Source organism: Colletotrichum aenigma (assembly GCF_013390185.1).
Source record: "Colletotrichum aenigma strain Cg56 chromosome Unknown KSG_Cg56_contig04, whole genome shotgun sequence".
Taxonomy (NCBI): domain Eukaryota; kingdom Fungi; phylum Ascomycota; class Sordariomycetes; order Glomerellales; family Glomerellaceae; genus Colletotrichum; species Colletotrichum aenigma.
Genome location: NW_023500910.1, coordinates 5,137,246 through 5,158,661, shown reverse-complemented (window position 1 = coordinate 5,158,661; position 21,416 = coordinate 5,137,246). Strand labels below are relative to the sequence as shown.

Below are 21,416 nucleotides of genomic sequence, written 5' to 3'. Positions count from 1 at the left end.
TTGCTGTGCCATCGTGTTCGTGAAAATTGACAGTGCCTGGTGAATAATGTGACGGCCGCTTGTACCCTGGCCGCGTAGCGTGAATGCCTTACCCTCGGGGTCTAGCGGGGAGAGACCAGCATGAACAACAGCAGTTTTGGTCATCGAAGAATTGGACAAACCAGTTTTCCAGAATGGCATTCAAATTGCAATTGTCCAATCAAGAAGACGAATTGGAAAATCTCGACGAACAATGGCTATCTGGTGCTGTTGCGACAAGGATGTTCGAGTCACAGGGCAGTGCTGCGTCAGACATCGGGTATCGAAGCATGCATCGAACCCAATTCATCGCTGTGCGCCCTGTTCAGTGACTCAACCCGATTCCCCGGGTCTATCGACCCAGTGATAACCGCTTCAAGACAGACAAAGATGGGAGACTAGATTGAACATCCGGGAATAATGCTATCTTCAGAATGAATTATATCTCTCTGTTTCACCAGGAGAACAGCATGTAGCTGTGTTATCTTGAACTTGTCCGCGGCGCCATGTGCTGTATTTCGGCCTTAATGCTCCGTGTAGCGGGTTTCATCCACCCATGACTCCCCCGGAACTTCACTCCGGTGTTGCCGCCGAAGTTACCCGTTCGCCACGTTGTGCATGTGAGCTTGTTTCTTCCTCAGTCCTTCAATTCAGACCACTAACTCTCAATAGAAAACAGCACTCCAGGTGGGATGCCTCTCGGCCCCGGAATCTGGCCTCTGTAAACCCTGCCTCCAAGTCACCAGCCCTGTAAGCATGCCTGCCAGGTAACCAACCGCACACTCCGCCTCATCATCGCCAAGCATGACTCACTCTCCGCCATCCAGCCGGCTCCCAATCACCGGCCGCCGCAACCCTCCTTGAGCGACCCCAAATGGCCGCTAACAAGTCGACAGAAGGGCCCTGAGACGAGCGTTCGGCCGCCAGTGTGCAGGGATTCGAGAGACGCCTACGACAACAGCCTATACCATGCCCAATCCATCCACACGTAGGCGCAACATCACCAACACTCGTCAGCCCAACACCAGGCAGCCTGTTCGCCATATATATCTGCCTCCTTCGCCGACGTTCTATCATCAGCTAAGACACGCACACATCAAGAAACGACAATAAGCTACGCGCCCTTGCGCCCTCATCCCACGCCCTTCGGCGAAGACCCTCCCTCCTCAGACTTCGATCAGCTTCTCTGGACACATCCCGCCCATCTCACTTACACCGATCGAATCACCCACCAAATAAATAAGCCTACCTCCCGAAACACCGCCACTATGGGTCTCTCACTTCACAACAGCGCCGATGCATTAAATCTTCTCTCCCAAGGCCCCTCGCAGGTCACCCACCCGCGCACCCACGCGCACTACAAAGGCGCGTTCCTCCGCGCCGACGGCTCTCTGTCATTAAACAGAGAATACGCCGACCAACGATTCCACCTCCTCGATCTCGTCCTCCACGCCAACCACCAACGACGAGCCCACAGGCACCGGACCCGCCGGCGCCAGCAGACCAACCGTTCCATCCAGCAATGGCGCTCTGACCAGACGGACGAGGGCCGCGAGCTCGCGGCCCTCGACGGAGTTAGAGTTCCGGGCGAGGCCCCACAACGGCGCCGTACCCCGTCCCTGGAGCGGCAGGGCGCCTTCCGGCTTCCCGGCACGACCAGGAGTCGAATCCAGCAAGACGAAGAAGGCCTCGACGAACTTTATCGCCTTGGTCTCCTTTACGATGATGAGCACCTCCGCGGCGAGGGCTTCGAGTTGGACTCAATCGTGCATCCTGAACCTGAGTACACCGTTCGTCCTGCCAAGCGGGCGCGCGGGAGTCAGGCTCAGCGACGCTCGTACGAAGATGACCTACAGCTGGCGTTGGACCTCTCGCTCGCCGAGCTAGGCCGCGACGAATCTTTCGCCCGTTATCTCTGTTCGCCTGACCTGGATGAGCCTCCGTCCGAAGACGACGACTCCTCCGATTTCACAACTTCGCAATTTGACTCCGGGCTCCTGAGCCCTCCCGACTCCGACACCGAGGATACCCCCGACCTGACGACTGATTCTGATTCCGATCGCTTTTCTCCTTCTTCTTTTACTTCCTCGTCTGAGCAGCAGCATTGGGCGACGGCGCGTCCGAGGAGTAGGAGAGGTTGTGCCGCTGCCAACCACGGCGTCTCCGACAATGCCTGGATGGTGCTGGGTGACGGCTCGTAGCAGGTCCGCATAAGAGATCCCCGCGCGCCATTCGGATCTCGGCTGTGTTTTTGTGGTCGGGTAACCCCCCAAACGGACTGGTCCTCATTAGCCCAGCATTTCCGGGTGTCGGAGCGCGCTTGTTTCTTGATTTCCATTTCTATCATTTTTCTTGGGGACGGTTGTGTGCTCGTGGTTGGAACAAGACCACTGAGCTCGCCGTCAATCATGTACGATTATTTTATTCAGGGCGCATTTACATGGGGCGTTATGTGCAACACATTAAATGAGAAATAAGTCAATTAGAGTCTTAAAGAGCTACTTGTGAGAACGGTCGGATTGTGACAGACTTCAAGCCGTACTTCTGTCTCGCGTACTGCTCATAGTATTGCGGTTGAAATGCTCTCATCCGGTTGATGAGTGATGTTGCCACCTCTATTTCGAGGGTGTTGGTGCCATTTTGTAGCCACTTGCTGACGTTGAAGCGATGAGCCATTTGATCGAGAGCACCTAGCGCTTCCCCATTGATCCTAGCCCTGAAAGACCCCTGGAACATATCGAGCTCCGTGTATGTACCTGTGTCAGAACCGTATGGTGCATCCGCAATTCCAAGAACGAACTCTGTCGAGTAGGTCGCGTTCCCAGAGACATTCTGCAATCCCCGGTTTTCCTCCCAAATCATGCTTTCGTGCCTGATTACAATGCATTTGTCAATATTCGCGCTGGGCTTGCTCTCCTTTTTCGGAGGTGCCCAGGCAGCCGACGATGATACTTGGCCGGTCAAGCAAACTCCCTACACCGATGCCGTACAATGATACCACTACAGCTTCATCATCAATGGACAGAGAAAGTTTCTCTTCGGCGGTGAGATCCACCCTTTTCGAATCCCTGTTCCACAACTATGGGAAGACGTCATCGAGAAGATGAAGGCCATGGGTATAAATTCCATGTCGTTCTATTCACACTGGGGCTATCATGAGCCCCTTGACGGAGAGTTGGACTTCTCCAATGGTGCTCACGATCTCGGGCTTCTTTTGGAATACTCCAAGAAGCATGGCATTTTCGTCACGCCTCGGCCTGGTCCATACATCAACGGCGAGCTCAACGCCGGAGGTTTCCCACTGTGGATTACGACCGGTGCTTACAGTAAGCTTCGATCGAATGGTACGAGCTACACCGATGCGTGGAACGGCTACATGTCATCAGTAGCCGAGTTGGCCGCCCCGTACCAGATTCACAAGAACGGAACTGTCATCAACTTTCAGATCGAGAATGAGTACCCCCAGCAGTGGACAAACCAGAACGAGAAAATACCGAACTATAATGCCGTCGACTATATGGAAGACCTCAAGGCGGTCGCGGTCAACAACGGCATCGAGATTCCTCTGACTCACAATGACATATCTGGATACATTTCATGGGCTTCGGACTACGACACTGTTGGTGCGGGTGGAAACGTCGACGTGCATGGGTACGATTCCTATGTAGGTCACAGGTCAGTGCAAATATTTGAAAAACAATAGCACTAACACAATCGGCAGCCTCTTTGCTGGAGCTGTAACCCAGACCAATGCAGCTCCGGTAGCTCCGGAGACTGGGTTCTTCTAGACTATCAGCCCGACTTCCAAAGGTCTTCACCAAGCAATCCAATGTTCAGCCCAGAATTCCAGGGCGGGAAAGTGGTTCCGATTGCTGGATATCCGGATGGCTGCGCAGACACCGTCGGTGCCGATTTTCGCAACCTCTACTACCGCCACAACGTTGACCAGCGGATGACGGCCTTCATCCTGTACATGACCTACGGAGGCACGAGTTGGGGATGGCTTGGCGTTCCGTTTCTCGGCACCAGTTATGACTAGTCTGCACCCATCGCTGAGGATCGGTCTCTTAGGGACAGCTTCTACGAGATCAAAAACCTGGCGCTGTTCACAAGAGTTGCTCAGGGTCTAGCCAAGACAGACCGCATCGGTAGCGGCAGCAACTACACAACGAACCCATCCGTCTCTACAACTGAGCTTCGCAACACGGACACAAAAGCGAGATTCTACGTTGTTCGACACACGGACTCGAAAAACGATGAAGGTGTCACCTTCCAGCTTCACGTCAACACTTCGGCTGGCCCTCTCACTGTACCACAGATCGCGCCGGCTGCGTCCCTGAAGGGCCATGTTGCCAAGATTCTGGTGACAGATTTTCCAATCGGTCAGGACAAGTTACTTTACTCCACAGCTGAAGTATTCACGTACGCCGTGATGGACGGAAAGCCGACGCTGGTGCTCTGGGCCCACCCCGATGAGTCAGGGGAGGTTTGCTTTACTGGTTCTCACCAGGGGAAGTTGCAGACTTGTGACGGTTGCAGTGATGTCCAGTTCAACGTTACTGAGCACGGCACCATACTGAAGTTCACTCAGGGCCCTGGACTTAGTGTCGCCTTCGTTGGAGACACAAGGGTTATCATAGTTGATCGATCTGGTGCCTATGCGATGTTCGCACCGACTCTGACTAACGATCCTTTGACTACGGTCAATGAGACTGGTAAGGTTCTCCCCTTGAATCATTCGTACCCGAGCTCAACTAACTCTGACAGTCTTGGTACACGGCCCCTCTCTCGTCCGCGGAGCACAAATCGTCTCAGATGTCATTGCGATCACCGGAGACACGGTTGAAGATGCTCAGCTTGAGGTGTTCGCCCCTTCCAACGTCAAGAAAGCTACTTGGAATGGCAAACCAGTCGACACGAAACCAACACCACACGGCAGTCTCATTGGGAGAATTTCAGGTCCACTGAAGATAGAGCTACCGAGCCTGGGCCCCTGGAAAGTTCAAGATTCTCTGCCCGAAGTCCTTGTCGACTATTCCGATGACGGGGTAGCCTAGGTCAATGCTGATCATCAAACCACGAAGAACTCAAAGAACGACGCTACCATTCCGTACCTTTACGCTGATGACTATGGATTCCATACTGGCTCCTTCATCTATCGCGGCAGATTTACTGGCGTTGCGGACGGAGTATCGCTTACCCTCTACGGCGGCCAAGCCTTTGGATTCTTGGTGTACTTGAACGGGCAGTTCTTGGAAGCATTCCCAGGCAGTCCGGGAACAAAGTTGGCCTCTGGCACGCTGCTTCTAGACTTCCCAGCAGACACGTTGTCGCAAAACACAACCAATGTGCTTACTGTAATACAAGACAACTCCGGCCATGACCAAGGAGCCGGAGGGGCCTTGTCAATCCGAGGGATTCTCAACGCAACGCTGATTGGCTCCGAGGGCTTCGACTCTTGGAAGCTAACTGGAAGTGCCGGTCGTTCAGAAGGCAAGATTCTTGATCCCGTCCGCGGAGCTTACAACGAGGGCGGGTGGACTGCGGAACGGCTTGGCTGGCATCTTCCAGGCTTCGATGACTCGAATTGGCCGACGGCGTCGCCATCGGAAGGTTTCGACAACGCCACAGTCCGTTTCTACCGTACGACTGTACCTTTGAACATACCTGCCGCTGTTGATCTTTCGGTTCAGTTCGAGTTGAAAACTCCTGGGGGCAACAGCACGACACGAGCCCTGTTGTTTGTCAATGGATACCAATATGGCCGCTTCTCACCGTACGTCAACTCGGCCACCAGATTCCCGGCCCACCCCGGCATCCTAAACTTCAACGGAGATAATGTGATTGGGTCCTTGGTCTGGGCGCAATCTTCGAACGGAACAAGCGTTGGGGTCAATTGGAAAATCACAGAGACGCGGGCTAGCTCCTTGGACACTCATTTCGACGCCAAGGACTTGCAGCCAGCGTGGGGGGAGGAGAGGCTGCTTTATGCTTAGGATTGTTCTTCACGCGGAAGCTTGCTGGCAGGGCATTGGAAGTCAACTTTGGAGCACCTCAACGATGACACCAGTTCTTTTCATAGACTCTACTTCGCATGCAGCGCAGTCGTATCGTTGGCAAGACTTTACATTTTTCGGGGAGCTTAGACAGGCAGAGACACATCCATGAGACTGTTGGTGGCATAGTAGGCCTTCACAAGGACCGGACAGGGGTAAGTGTTGCCAAGCAATCACTGCCTAAATTAAAGGGATGGAGGCCTCGCAGCGAAGTTTTCATCTTTCCTTCAGCATCATGTCTTCCCATGAACCCGTTTCTACATTGTCACAATGTCAAACTCTGCTACTGAGCCCACATCGTCGGTTGCACCGTCCTTACCCCCGCTGGAGACGTTCATCGATCGCCGAAACCCTCAACCCATTTCTCTAAACTTGGGGTTCAACCGGTTCCGATGGCCTGCCTTTGCTTCGCTCTATGAGATCAAATTGCTCCGTGACCCAACCAATGCGGACTCTGAACAGGACCCGTACCAAACCCAGGCTGGAGAGGGTACTTCCTCGCTACACCCTATTGCCATCGAATTGTACACCGATCCTCCCATATCCTCGTTGAAGGCTTCAATCGACCTTCTCGACCATTATGGCAGTCGCGATGCGTGGGAAGACCTTCACACGGTAGATCGCCCGGAAGATGACACTGAGGTGCCATGCGAATGCTGCGGTCGGATGCCGTATCGACCCCCAGAATCACTGATTATCCGCGCAACCTCGGATGCTGGCGTGACCATCGGAGACATTGTCTTCCAGGTGAACAAGTACGTGAATGACCTGCAAAAGGATGTTCTCGAGGCCCTGGATGCTGTTGGAGAGTATGCCGGCCAGAGAAGCCCGAGCCACTCTTTCTGGACTGAGTTCTGCATCAACAACATCGGTATCAAAGAAGCGCGGTCTTCTGAAGAACTGGAAAAGAACTAGAAAGATGTTGCAGATGTTATGCGGGGTTTCGCTTCGGGTCAGCAGTTCCAAGAGATGAAGAACCGCTTAGAAGTATAGTCGACTGCGTCCTTTGAACTGTACACAAATACACCAAAGCAGGGGAATGACGGCGCTTAGCAAAATAGGAGAAACTAGAAGAAAGTTTCACTAAGATTACTATTCAACAAGGCTGAGCTAGTACCAGGCTGTGCGCGGTTCGAATAAATGGTGACCTCAGACATCATCAGAACCACGAACTGCTGACATATAAGGCTTCCATCCCACCAGGTGAGAAGGCAATATAACCAAAAGAACAGCCTCAAGTAGACCTTGCCAGAAGCACAGTCCATACCACAATCATCAAGATACAAGCTACGTGATACTGCATATGCGTAGCGTCATTCTCTTGCCCCCCTCCATCTTCGTTCTCGTCCACTGGCAGCTGGGTAGTGTTCGCCCTCATACAATGAAGCTGGGTTTCTCCAAGACTTCTGTTTCCAAATCCATGACTGATCATGAGCAGTTGAAGAGAATTCGCCGCGGCCAAGTATATATCCGTGGCATTAGCTCCAGGGATCACTCCGCTATGAAGGCCCATGAATCCCTTCCCGCTAGTTATGCCAAAGGTTCTGTTGCGTTCAGCTGACGAACTGGCATTTGGTGAGTTGGACGGATCCGGGTTGAGGTTTGCTGTTGCGACGCCGCCGCCAAAAGTGCCGCTGAACAGTTTCAAGTCTAGGCGTTCCTCCACGGCGTATCCGATAGTATTATTGCACTCGGGAAGCGTGCCCCACGACTTCTCTGGTTGGTTGCATGTTATTCCTCTGCTGAAGTTGCTGCCTTCTCTGAGGATGGCCTGTACGCAGGCTTCTCCCAAAATTGGCGTGCAGTCAGTGCTGTTGGTATTTTCATCCGTATAAAGGTTGGTGACGTTCGTTGGGTATGCCACGATGTCCAAGATGGACACGCAAAGCGGTCCTGTTGAGTTGCCCAAGGCCTGTGAGATATTCCCACCACTGGACCACGCAAAGTCCCAGGTTGTGCTGACGTAGGAAGGGTTTTCGACGGGCTGCTCGGCCCCGGTCACCGCATCAGTGACGTTGATTCCCGAGGGAAAGGCGAATTCCGTCACATTAACTCCTGTTGACTTTTTCAGTACTATCTTCGTATTCAACTCTCAGTACCACTTACTCCAAGTCCAGTAAGGGTCCCTCCCGTAGACCTTGGGGCTTATGAGACCCGAGAACGGGACGAGTTTGACGGACCGCATAGCTTTCGGGTTGTTAATGGCTTCCCGGTAGATCTCATCTGACTGGTTGTTGTTGAAGAACGGGTCACTCCCGAATGGCCCCAAATCAATTTCCCTCCCAGTCCAAAACTGGTCTGCAGCTGCAGCTGCTTGAACAGCGATGAGAATAAGGGTAGCGTGCGGCTGCATCGTGCGTTTTTGTAAGACTTTTAACAAAGCTTCGATGACAGAATTATAAAATGGACAAACTTTCCAATCTGATATTGGTCGAAAGTGCGAACAAAAGTCTATTTCTATAGGAAGAGGTTATGTTCAACTTTTGCTTCATTGGGGAAAGGATTGGGCGATCTTATCGGTCTCAAATCCGAACTGCATGGTGGACGGGTGCGTTATGTGACTACGTATGCCAACTGCTTTTGTCTCACTCATGGCACAAGTTCTCGGCATCTGAGGCCGCCTAGGCAGGAAGAATTAAGGCAATATGCTACAATTTACAAGTCTTCTTCAAATGATTGGATATTGCAGTTGGGTGGTCAGCTTAGCCACCAAGCCACAGTCGCTCGAGGAAATGCTGCATAATTTCTGATCTTCCCGATTGGCACCCAAACAGCCTTGAAGTGCGCCGTGTCGAACGCCACAGGCACAAGGCGCATTGCTAACATGCACTGTCTTGTAGCTCAAACAGCAGACAAATTTGTTGGCCAGGTTTGGCCAAATGTGCGCCACATCGGAAAATGCATCAATCAGCCATTTGAAACTCTCAAGTGAGGTTATTCGCAGATTTAAACTCGACAAAGACTTTGCCGTATTCGCAATGGAAGTGAATAAGTATGCAACTATCTTCTACCAGACGTCAGAATGCTTACCTTTTCCTTATCTTCTTCCGGTGTAAAGCGTCTACAACTGTAGTGTAGTATTTAGGGATTTTAAGGATGTCATCTATGAGCGTCACTGTCCGTTCAGTAAGCGAAGAAGCTCATATTAATTCACTAGCATCTTAGCACATTTTGGTAGCTAACGTCGGCGCATAATTGTTTTTCTCTGTCGTCGATGCTGTTTTGGAGTTCTGAGGACGATGGTCATGACCACCTCACGCTAACCCCGCAGCTAGAGTTGAAGACGGCGGGTGGCAAGGGGCAGGATGCGACTGGCGGCCGTGCCGCGAATACGCGAGTTTGGACGACGTCACAGACTTTCGGACCCCTCTGTCCAAGGTCGACTTCACTCGCTACTTTCAACCTATCACCATCTACGCAGCATGACATATTGCTGACCGTGAAAGTCATCGAGTGAGTGGGAGCAAAATAATAAGAAAGCAACAATCATGGCTATTGGCAACCGTTCCTCGTCAACGCCTCAAACACTGAAGGTCAGCGATCGAGCTACCTGGGCTGAGGCGCTCAAGACCGATCGGCCCATCCTCATTCACCTCAACGCCGATACCACATGGCTCATTCAACTCCCATACCCTGACTCCGACACAGCCCCCGACGGACGGAAGCGCTTCAACATACTTCTCGACCCTTGGCTGCAGGGTCCTCAGTCCGATGTGGCGTCTTGGTTCTCGACACAATGGCATCTCGTCGAGCCCAGCGTCAAGACCATAGCCGAGCTGAACTCATTGCTTGCCAGCCTCGAAAGCGAATCTGATGGATCGGATGATGCCGAGAAGTCTTACATCGATGTAGTCGCCATTTCCCACGAATTTACGGACCACTGCCATCAAGCGACACTAGAGGAGCTACCCAAATCTACACCGGTATTTGCAACCGACAAAGCAGCCGATCTGATCCGGTCGTGGAATCATTTCGATTCAGTCACAACAACCCCAGCATTTCCTTCATCAACCGAGGACTGGAGGGAAACTCTCAGCGTCGCTGGTTTGCCACCTTGGCTGGGTATCGGCCGCGTCGTTACCGCAGGCAACGCACTCTATTACCACTCGGCCGTCATGATTGCCTTCGACCTTGGCAAGCCAGAAACAATCCTCTACTCACCCCATGGCATCCAAGCCTCAGACTTGACGTCTATTCGTGAGTCAGGATTCACGACGCTAGCTCTACTTCACGGTCTTCACGATGTACGCATTTGGATGACGAAGCAACTAAATCTGGGAGCATTGAATGGCATCCAAGCGGTCGGAGAAACTGGGGCAAAATACTGGATAGCGACGCACGACGAAGTCAAGACGGGCGGCGGGCTTATTGCTCCTCTTCTCGTGAGGACGCGATACACGCTGAGAGAAGCCGTGGAAGCCGAGGGAAAGCGGCTAGGGGATAAAGCTCCTGATTATGAGTTTGTGGAGCTGGGTTCTGGAGATGGCCTCCTGTTGAAATGAGTGATGGAACGGAAAGCTTGAACTGGTCTTTTCAGCAACGTCAAGTGTCATTAATCTTGTGCGATAACATGAAGTCCGCGACTGAACTCAAACGGCTCACAAGGCCTCACTACAACGTTGAGATGTTGGCGTTCGCTCGTTCATCATAGATCCAGGCAGAAGAATATTCCGTCCAGTTCGATCTGTTCGAGCATCCAATGCTGCTTCAATTCCAGTTCTCTGTGCCCAAATTTCCAAGCACCAGATGTTCTTGATCTCAGGCTATTGGTGTGTAGACCTGTGATCCAGTGCCGTTAATACCAGTCCGTAGCAGTCTGCAAGCGAGTGGAAATGGTTAGCGCAATTACTAATGTAGTACATCCTCGATCAAGGGACCTTTGGAAAGTCCGTCAAAACTTGGATTGCGCGCATTTGCGCGTCGGAGTTGGGAACGTGTACATGACACCCAATACACTAAGCGACCTTGGCAGCCTTCGGCGCAGTTGTGCTGGCTGACCAGACCGTCATGCATGCATAAGTAACACCACACTACCTCAACCATATCCAATGAACTGAGATTGTCGGTCACCATCTCTCTGCCAACCAGGGAACGATTTGGATAAAGCTCCTGCTGCATTAACGGCGCCATTACATTTATGGCTGTCAAATTGACCTCTGCCAGGTGCATCATCCTAGAAATTTAATCGAACTCGAGCCAAAAGTTCAGTCTCAGAGATGACATATGTTTTGTCTTGGGACGATGATCGTGAAAGTTTTCCCGATGTTTCGTCTGTTGCAACGGAAATACAAATGTCTTATCTGGGATCTTTCGGCACGTCAAGTTTTCCAATGCTGAGCAGCGATACTTGGATGACATTGCCTTGCGATATGTGCACCCTCTTCCTGTGTACTCACCGGAAACTCTTTCACTCATTAGCAGTTTTCACTGACTCTTGTTTTCATACAACCGTTCTTTTCCAAACGAACGTTGACTGTAAATAGGATTGTGGATAAAAGCAAACCTCCTTGGGATGGTACTTGTGAAGGCCACAAGAGCTACATTAGATGACAGCCACATTAGATGACAGACAGCACATATAAAGCCTTCACAATATAACCAATACGCATGTTTCGTGTACCTTTGCTATAGGAAAACATATGGGAAGACGATTTGCATTTGAAAATGAAATCAGTTGAAGACTTGATCTTCTTCGAGAGGTTTTATCACCCATGAACAAAGCTGATGCAGTTGTTCACGTTGTGAACCATGGCACAATGGTTCTAGATTGTAGTCAATAAAGGCTATCCGGATTATTCTGGCCATGGCTCCTGACTTTTACCTGAGTATGTTGAGAAAGGGTTTTAGGCAGAAATGCTGCCTCCAATTCGGCCATGTCAGCGGTAGCTTCGCCTCACTCTGTTTGTCATCGGCAACTCGGTGTGAGCCCGCCTCTTCCTTTTCAGGGGCCGCTGACCCCCGACTCACCTTCTTCAGCAGGCTGCGAACGGGCTCTCCGGACTTTTTGCAGCAATCGTGAGTCAATTGCGACCAAAGCTTGCGCAAAACTGACGAAGAAGCATCCCACTGCCTTGCATCGGCGACTGGTGATGCCGTCTCATGATAAATCCTGCGCAAGGCCGCTATTAGAGACAAGGGCATACGCTAGGACGATCTGCCCTATCACCGTGGCGTCAGATCATTCCTTGTCCAGCCGACACAATCTGCACGTTCCCGCCACATGTGTGCTCGCCTTCTCATTGGACAGAGCTCAAATGCATTCGTGTATTTAACATACAAAAACCCATGTTTCTTGCCGCGTATCCCATCACGTAAGTGCCCTACCACCCTCGTTAACGTGGATATTATTCCATTTTCTTTGGCTTCGTCATAACAGAAATACTGAGAATGAAGCTTCTTCATATCGATACTGGTCAATTGCATATCTTCAACTTCCCTCCACCTGTGCCTTACGCCATTCTTTCTCATACGTGGTCATCGCCAGCCGATGACGAGTGGACCAAGTACGACAACAACGACAACACCAACGCTCTTATCAGGACCGCCAAATCCGCGATCCACGTCATCATTGAAAGGTTTTGCCACATTGCGCGGACTCAGAATTATGAATACGTCTGGATCGATGCCGCCTGCATTGACAAAGCTTCTAGCGCTGACGTCTCGGAGAACATCAATTCACTACCCGGGTACTTGAGGAGAGCTGGCGTTTGCATCACGTTCCTGGCCGACCTCCCGTGCGGGCCATCCCTGCCTTGGAAGGATACCTGGGCTCACTGCCAATTCTGGAATCGGGCTTGGACACTTCAGGAGCTTCTTCTACCGGTCAGAGTCCAATTTTACGATGCTCAGTGGCATCTCAGAGGTGAGCGGGCGACGGCACCGTTGCCGGCGTTGATCTCCGTGACCACTGGCATCGACCAGGACATCCTAACTCAACAGCGGGGCTTGTGCGAGACAGCCGTCGGGCACAGGATGACATGGGCATCCCGTCGTAAGGGGACCAGATCTGAGGATGTCGCATATTCCCTATTAGGAGTCTTCGATGTTCGCATGCCCGCTGGGTATGGAGAAGGGGCACGCCGTTCCTTCCTTCGTCTTCAGGAGGAAATTCTCAAATATTCCAACGACGCATCACTGTTTGCCTGGACCAGCCACGGCAATGAGAGCAGTCGAGGGATCTTCGCCGAATCTCCTGTAGAGTTTGATAACTTCAGCGAGTCACCTGCAGCTCGTGTTCCTAGCGTCTTCCGTGGTTTTGCAGCGTTGACTAGCAACGGTGTGCTCGTTGAGGGCCAGGTTACCAAACACGGCGAATCCGTTTTCCTTGATCTCGGTCTACAGCTCCATGACGATGACACTGGTGAGCATCGCGGGATTCTCCTTCGAAAGAAAGCCGATGACATTTATGAACGCATTATGCCCAACACACTTCCAGGGCTACCTACGGAAGGAAAATCAACAACGATGAGAATGATTATCTCCGGGAGCCGGTTCGAAGCCACCAAAAGCACGGATACCCTTTTCGACCCAGATTCCTATTCGACGGAAGAGCAATTCCATGTGGTATCGTCTCCTCAAGATACGTCGCTTCTTACTGTCAACAGATCGCCGACATCTAAGTCTGAGGCGGAGTCTACCTGCATTTCAGCCTCAACCGCAATTCCGCCTAGCCCAAGAATCAATGCCGCAGAAGAGCCTACCTGGGTGGAAGTCAGTAAAGTTTATGAATACGACGATGGCAGTTTCTCTGATGACGACTACGGTTCTTTGGAGGCATCGAAACAAACACAGCATGGTGATGACTGGAATTCATCAGTATCCGTGGCGTCTGTCGACTCCCAGCCAACGACAGTAGCGAATTCCCCTGCTCAGGTGGAAGCACGACTTGATGTCCATCAATGTGACTTCTTCGACAAGTTCGGCAGTGGAGTTCCCAAGAAAGAAATGCTCGACAACATTCGGATACCTGGAGACTTCCTCGAGGCACGACTTGCTCAAGTCATGTTGCGCAGGTTTTCAATCTTCCTGGAGACCGAGAATCACGTCATTGAGAAGCGACTGAGACGCATCAAACGATCGAATGAGCAAGGCCGCCCATCGATAGGGATTCATTCCCGGGCGGCTCTCCAGGAATTTGCTTGCCCGTTCTTCGCAAAGAACCCCGATAGATATGTCAATTGCCTCAAACATCATGAGCTCAGAAGTATGGATGATGTGAGGCGGCATATTCTACAAGACCACCGTCTGCCTTTCTACTGCCCAACATGCAAGAATGCATTCGGTCTTGCATCTGCTCGCAACCAACATATTATCGGTCGAACCTGCGAATTTCTTGACGAATTCCCTTTTGACGGCATTTCCGAAGATCACAGGAAGTCCATCGCCAACACTCGGTACATCCCTACAGAAGAGTCACAATGGCACCAGACGTGGCGAATTCTGTTTCCGCATTTGGAAACCCCAGCTTCACATCTTCGAAGGGGCCCGGGGCTGAAAGTTTCAAAGTTCAGGGCCTTCTGGCATAGACATGGTCAGGCTGTACTTGAGAAGGCCCTTTCTCAAAGCATGTCGACGGAAGCCACGTCAGAGTGGCAAGATGCTCAACTACTATCTTCTAGGGTCCTTTCTGAAGCCATTACAGCTTTGGTCCAGGATTTATGAGAGGTTTACTCACATACGTTCAAGTCCAACCACTCACTTCTTCTCCGCGTTATGGAGGAGACAGTTGTCGTCATTGGCGTCAGCTTGTGGTAAAATGTTCTCTGGAATCGTTATTTGTCCTTGTTTTTCCATTTGTTGGGTCAGCAATGTTTGTCGGTTTAAAAATGGCCTACTTCAAATTCGAACTCCATCAAGGTGGCGGAATCAAGAGTGTAGCCGGAACGTATTGAGCACAGTAACTTCCTTTCCTCGTCATCAACTCTCTTTAGAACAGCAAGAAGCCGCAATACACCTTTACATCTCAGAGGGTTTATGGAGCTATGGATAGATCATCCAATGCTTCAAGGCATAATTAACACATCTATACCTTAGTACCTAGTCCAAATGCCTGTGCCTCGGCCATCGAGCCAATGTCTAACGATCAAACTTCGCTATTTCTTCCAATTGGAAACAGAGGCGTGAGCTTTATGCCAGTTTCATATTGAAAACTTTCGTGTGCCATGGCCTTAATAGGCGGCTCTATGTGTGATTAAAAGAATGTTATCGGCGACGTCGTCTCGCTGAGAGCCTCCGGATTCTCTAAACATGAACCACATTACTAACATGAAAGGGCCCAAAAACCAAACAGTTGAGAGTTGAAGTACAGAAAGAAAAGAAAAATAAGTCGAAAGAAAAAAGACTTGCGGTAAGACAATTTCAGCTTTCCTCTCCATGGTTAACGTTATTTACATGTGCGAAATGTTTTTCGGGGGTGTTTTGCGTGTCCCCGTACGGGCCGACGATGTGTTCCATCACAACCTTCTATCAACGTCCAGATAGTGATTTAAGCTAATGTAGCCAGATTTTGCTGTAAATTGTGATTCAGTGCTACGATCCCTCCTCAATCCAAATAACGTGCCGTTTCGGTATGTGAGTGACAGTTCTTGCGGCTTATTATTCTCAATGAATCGCGAATTGTCAGTTGTCCACTCGTGCACCGACATGTTAAGTGAGACCAATACCCAGAGCTCAGATCCCTGACTAGCGAGTATCAAGTTGATCACAAGCAGCCAACGCATCATCTTCCACTGTGCATCGAGCTGAGATTCTTCAACTATGTCCATACTGGGTTGCATCTGCGAAACTCAGATCGACCTGAGTGACAACATGATAATCTTCCGAGAAGATTGGTGGCAGATCTCCTATTGTCAATGAGGGATCAATTGCAATCTGTTCCGTAGGTTCGAAATAAGTGTGTGCTAGATCGTGGTCTTCGAATCCTTGTGTCTGGATAGGCCAGATATCTGCGGAAGGCGTCATTATCGGGCAAGTACCCTCAACATCCGTTACCATGGGATCTTGCGGGAATAAATTCCATGGCGGCTCCGCGAATATGTCCGCGTCATCTTCTTGAATCGTATCGACGGTAATTACAGCGTCTGCCCGAGAGTTATGACCGAGGCAGCTGGACTCGTCGTTGTGTAGACAGTTCGCGTTGGCCGAGGTGCTTTGGCTGGGGGCACTGACGTGTGCAAGCTCGGTGAGAAGTGAGTCCATGATCTGACTTGCATGTGTAACAGAGGTTGCATCAATGTTCGCCGGGGGCATATTGTTGGATGTCGTGGTGCAAATCGGAGGCAACGGAGCTGTCATGGCTCCAATTCCGAAATCAATAGCCGAACTGGCATTGCGTCGCGAAAGAATACCAGCGCCATTCTTTGCCCAAAGTTCACGAACAACTTCGATCATCTCGGCAACTTCGCTGCCAAGAAGTGGAGAGTCTGGACGCTCTTCTTTCTTGAAAAGAACATCCCATACTGCGAACCATTGTTTAGTTTCATCCCTTCCGCTATTTGCTCTCGATGACAATTCCTTCTTCTGATCTTCTGATATACTATCTCTAATTGCGATCTCCTCTGAGTGCTCGCCGAGTTGACATAATCTGCTGCTGATATGCTTCTCGCATTTCATGTTGTCTGGGAATATTTCGAAGCACCTTGGGCAATGGAACTGGTGTTTCCGGAAGATATGTTGCTTCACGTCTTTGACTCTGCTTAGTTGAAAGTGTAGACAGTCAAGGTGCTTGACCCTATCATGTTTGAAGTAAGGGCAAGCAAACCGCGACGGGGCATCGTTTGAAGACGTTTTATTCTTTTTACGCGTGTGGTCCGGGTCATCTCCATTCGGCTCGGTGCTTCGGCGCTTTGGTGGTCGCTTCTCAGCTTGGTATGTAAACCCCGACGGTTCTGTATTGGACCTCAAGGGCTGCCGTTGATCGCTCGTGGAAGCAGCATGGCCTCTCGAACTAACTTGGGTTGTTCTGGGCTGACGGCGTCCAGATCGATTCTGAAATACGGCCGTCGAATCGGTCGCATCGGGCATGATCTGGTCGTCTCCTGTGATTACGACGGTATCACTTGTGGTGTTTTCGTTACTTTCCACGGCTTTTGTAGTTAATTAGCTATTGTTTGATATCCTTCAGAAAGCCATGCATTTACTTGGAAAACGAACAGAGAATTGAGAAATTCGAACTTACATAGCTCTTGCTCTTGAAGCTCCGAGGACTTCTCATCCAAGGTATCTAGTTGAAGCCGGCCTATTCCTTCTGCCATGTAGACATCGCTGTTGCTGGGCTTCTCCAAATACTGTTCTGGAAGACACTGTAGGGCGAATGGCTGCTTAGGCGGTGTCTCTGGGACAACCGTTCCAGAAAGAATCGTATCCGAGAGACGACGATGTACCTCGTCTTTGTTTCATCAGTAAATATCCTTGTAGAATGCTGTTGAAGTCCTACGCAATGTCTGGTCCTCGCTGTCGTCCCGTGCTTTGGGAGCCACCTGAAGCAACGGTGGAGAAAAGACTCGGTTTATCCATCCTCTTGACGCCATGATAAAACGGTTGGTCACCTGAGATATTTGTCTGACCTGGGTCTCGTGAGACCGTCGTAGAGAGCGTCGTTTGGGTATGAATTTCGATGGTCCTAAGACAGCGAGCTCTGTGATTCCCAACATCCCTTTCTTGGATCTGATCGTGGGCTTCAATATGCCACCTAAACCTCATGTCACGAGCGCCCATACGATGTGTTGAGCGATAACTATCTCTAGCTCAACGCTTGATAGTAGAGATCTTGGAGTAATCAGGCTGAGAAATTTGTCGTGGAAAATGGGAGGTTCTGCAGAGAAGAAAGAAGGGGTGTGAGGGCTCACCCACACTGCGGATCAGTCGGTGCTGCCAACTTACACTACACCGCCACAATCAACCGCTAGCTGTTTGAGGGGGGTGTAGGTACCTTGTTGTAGGCATCCGGGTCACCCACAAACAAATACACACTCCGTCAAAGATGTCCATGGCCCTGTTTCATGACGTGACTAATTGCAAGAGATTGAAATTACTGCACATTGTTTGGTCATACGTCTCATTATTATGCATTATGATATCCAGTCCAGCTGGTTTGCTAAATCGTGACCGCTACCAACACTGCTCGTGCGGGGGTTCAAGCGCCAGAAATACAGCCGAAAGTGAGTATGTACAGTGAACCACGGACGACGTGGAAGATGTGGCCGGTCTATTTCCCCGTCGCTCGTTTCCAACTCTTGTCAAAGTCTTCGATGGTTTTTCCCATGGAATCCTTTCTGCTCTTCTTCTTCGACTTGTTCATCAAGATTTCTTGGATCGAGGGCGGTTGGGCGCTCCAGTTATTGTAGCGCTCTGTCCTCGTAGCTTTCTTATCGGAGCCTGATCTACAGGGGTGTTGGAAACATGGCAGGCATGCATCATGGGGCTGTTGTTACTCACGAGGCGCCGCCTGTGCGAGCGGAAGATGAATGAGATGGCATGCTGAGGGTGTGTGTATGTTCGTGTTGGTCTCGGGCTTTCAGAGTGTTGGTTTCTTTGGATGAAGTTTAACGTCGTTTGGTTATTTAGAAATGATGGTTCTACGGTTATACAGTCATGATCTATGAAGAAGCCAGCGCAATTATAAGAGCATCAGCTCCCCCTGGATATCATCTTGAGGTTCAATCTTTTCACCATTTCCTGCGCAAATGTCTACTGACAGAGTCGCGAGTTTGCGCGCTACTCACATCTTTGGAAGGGAAGATGATGCCAAAAATCCCCAAACTCCCAATGCTGTTGCGCGGATAGAGAACCACATGAGCGCTACATGGGCAGGTCGAGTTATTCCATGGAGGCACTTCGGGTGTGTTGTTAGAATCTGTTGTTAGGATGTTGAGCTTTCGGGGGCGCGCAATTGCGCGGGCTCAACGCGCGCCGTTCGGAACGCACATTTGTGGGATACGACAGTTGTGAAGTTCCCGCGCACCTGCGCGGCCAATGACGACTTCGCAACTCACCACATCCAATGATTCAACGGCGGGGCGCCCAGGGCCTGTGAGACTTGCTTGGGAATGCAAGGCAACCTGCATATTGCTATCGCTGCCTGTTACTTTGCTTGGCATGCTGCCCACGGAGTATCTGAGCCGAGTGAGGCCAATAAAAGAAGATGGGCGACGATTTTGCTGGCGTGGAATACCTCTCAACCGCCGCATCTACCAGCTGTTCTTACATAGCACGCGGGCGTTTGCTTGCTGCAGTGAACGTATGTGATAGACTCGATTCGAATCTGCAAATGATGTAATTCAAGCACCTGTCTTCACGAACAGTTGCTACAGAAAAGTTCAAAATGCCACTTTCTGCCCCTCGTGAGATGGCTCAGACCATGGTCGATCCCCTCTCGTGGCATCTCATGTGGTGTAAGCGATGTGCCCTGTCCATCATTATTGCAGTGTCCAGAAAGCCTACGGAGGCGAAGCGTAAAAGCCCAACAGCCAATCGACCGGGGCCTTACCACCGAGTATCATCCTGTAGACCCTACTACTCGCTGGTTGTAAGAGAAAGTGGAAAATGTGTTCGTTACCTACATGGATAAGGCAACTACTCAGTCTACGTTAGTGGGAGTGGGAGGCAAAAAGGACCAGATGGTGGTGCGCGAACTTCAGTCGCAATAATCAGAATGTCGTTCGGTTGTAATGACATGCAAGCCCACTCCCGCCTGTTCGCCTCGCCAGCAAAGCAGGTCAATGGATCACAAAAGCTGCCCACCCCTTGTAGTTCAGGCACCTCATTGATGCTTTCTCATGCTCAACTCTTTACCTCTCGTTGAACACGGATATTCCTCATCGACCTCGCCTCAAAGCTGCAAGCGGTCTTGGTTGGCAGACAGCAGCGGGCACCAAGTACACGAATCCACTAGCTGACAGCGATGGATACCGCCTACAGCAGCCCCCATCCGCTCCCGACAACAGAACAACCTCTACCAATCGATATGGGATTCATGGACTTTGAGCCGAAGGCCAGGCGGGTGTTGGACCGGTCGCGATGCCCTGGCCTGCGGATGTTGGACACTTTGAACGAGAATAGCTACTCAGAAAGCGTAGCCAAGATGGCGGCGGGAGACAATGGGGGCTTCGACCAGGAAGAAGGCGAGCATGGTGACAGCGCATCCAGTCCCGAAGGTCCTACAACCAGCTTAACGACAACCCCTGATCACGAATTCTTCCCCGCGATACCGGCTGCGCTACAAGGTTGCAGCGCTGTGAAACATCTTCTGAAGAGCGACATCAACAAGGCGGACATTGAATCAAGTTCATTGGACTTTGCCCAGTTTTTGGACTTTGTGACGAGCACCAACACTATTTGCCAGCTCTATGACACACTTCTAGTGTGGCTGTATAACAGAAACCACTACTTTTTGGTTGTCCAACAGACCAAGCTTTCCATTGTCCACACCACTGTTGTCGTTCTTCTTGAGGTCAAATCGACGAGACTTCAGCCACCCCAGTGGTTGGCGGTGGTACTGGAAACTTACAACAACGGCCGCCCCGGTAGATGGATCGGCGAGATATCGATTGAATGGGTGGACACCTCCTGGCGCACCGCCCACAGCGTTCTACATGTCGGCGCAGTCTCCCCTGTGGCAACTCTGCCATGGTTGGATCCAGTCCGCCTTCAGGCATTGTGCGCAGCATTGAGACGCTTCAGAGCATCCTCTGGCTCTAACTCCATTCCTATTCGAGAACACACCGGTCAGAAGAACAGACCGCCGCCGAGCAACCCATCGAGAAAAGGCTCCGACAACGGCAAGAAGCCGAGGCAGCAACCCGGCGGCGGACCGGCAAAGCCACCCGGCGATTCGTCTGAAGAGCGGGACGGCACGAAGCCTGTCAGAAGACAGGCCAGGAACAAGATCCCAAACCCTCATGAGTTGCCCTGGGCTTGCCCATTGTACAAGTACGATCCTATCAGACACATGGGGTGTCTTTTCCACTCATTGACAGAGTCACGGCATGTCAAGAGGCATTTGCTGAGGCACCACAAGCGGCCTACTCACTGCCCAACGTGCTACGAGTGTTTCTCGAAAAAGACGGAGTGCGATGAGCATATTGTCAACAGAGTTTGCGGGTCGTGTTCCGAGCCTGAAGACTGGGACAGGTATATTTCGGAAGATGTTAGAGGCCAGATCGACAGCGTAGCGGGCGGTGACTGGTTCGCCATGTGGGATATCATCTACCCTAATGTTCCTCGACCACCGACGCCCTTCCTAGAATCTGCAGATCTGAGAATGGACGCCATGGCCGCCATCGGTAACGATAGAAGCGCTCCGTTCAGGCGAGAGTTGGAAATAAGCGGACTGAACGAGGTGCA

General features: G+C 51.1%; 6 protein-coding genes across 6 annotated transcripts; 5 read left to right on the top strand and 1 right to left on the bottom strand.

Annotated features, from left to right (window-relative positions):
* Positions 1–1,286: 1,286 nt before the first annotated feature.
* CGCA056_v007208 (uncharacterized protein) lies at positions 1,287–2,219 on the top strand (the record flags this gene model as incomplete). The annotated part of the gene is made up of 1 exon (XM_037322457.1): positions 1,287–2,219. The coding sequence occupies one exon, from the start codon at positions 1,287–1,289 to the stop codon at positions 2,217–2,219; it is 933 nt and encodes a 310-aa protein (XP_037178924.1).
* A 902-nt stretch (positions 2,220–3,121) lies between these two features.
* On the top strand, positions 3,122–6,014 carry lacB-1 (putative beta-galactosidase B; the record flags this gene model as incomplete). Its single annotated transcript, XM_037322456.1, has 5 exons — positions 3,122–3,682; positions 3,740–4,032; positions 4,090–4,733; positions 4,786–5,066; positions 5,103–6,014. The coding sequence occupies 5 exons, from the start codon at positions 3,122–3,124 to the stop codon at positions 6,012–6,014; spliced, it is 2,691 nt and encodes an 896-aa protein (XP_037178929.1).
* Positions 6,015–6,344: 330 nt separating this feature from the next.
* Positions 6,345–6,989, top strand: CGCA056_v007206 (uncharacterized protein; the record flags this gene model as incomplete). Its single annotated transcript, XM_037322455.1, has 1 exon — positions 6,345–6,989. The coding sequence occupies one exon, from the start codon at positions 6,345–6,347 to the stop codon at positions 6,987–6,989; it is 645 nt and encodes a 214-aa protein (XP_037178928.1).
* A 319-nt stretch (positions 6,990–7,308) lies between these two features.
* On the bottom strand, positions 7,309–8,427 carry CGCA056_v007205 (uncharacterized protein; the record flags this gene model as incomplete). The annotated part of the gene is made up of 2 exons (XM_037322454.1): positions 7,309–8,129; positions 8,181–8,427. 2 exons carry the CDS (start codon positions 8,425–8,427, stop codon positions 7,309–7,311), a joined length of 1,068 nt encoding a protein of 355 aa, XP_037178927.1.
* A 1,135-nt stretch (positions 8,428–9,562) lies between these two features.
* Positions 9,563–10,576, top strand: CGCA056_v007204 (uncharacterized protein; the record flags this gene model as incomplete). The annotated part of the gene is made up of 1 exon (XM_037322453.1): positions 9,563–10,576. The coding sequence occupies one exon, from the start codon at positions 9,563–9,565 to the stop codon at positions 10,574–10,576; it is 1,014 nt and encodes a 337-aa protein (XP_037178926.1).
* Positions 10,577–12,461: 1,885 nt separating this feature from the next.
* Positions 12,462–14,735, top strand: CGCA056_v007203 (Vegetative incompatibility protein HET-E-1; the record flags this gene model as incomplete). The annotated part of the gene is made up of 1 exon (XM_037322452.1): positions 12,462–14,735. One exon carries the CDS (start codon positions 12,462–12,464, stop codon positions 14,733–14,735), a length of 2,274 nt encoding a protein of 757 aa, XP_037178933.1.
* Between the last annotated feature and the right edge of the window lie 6,681 nt (positions 14,736–21,416).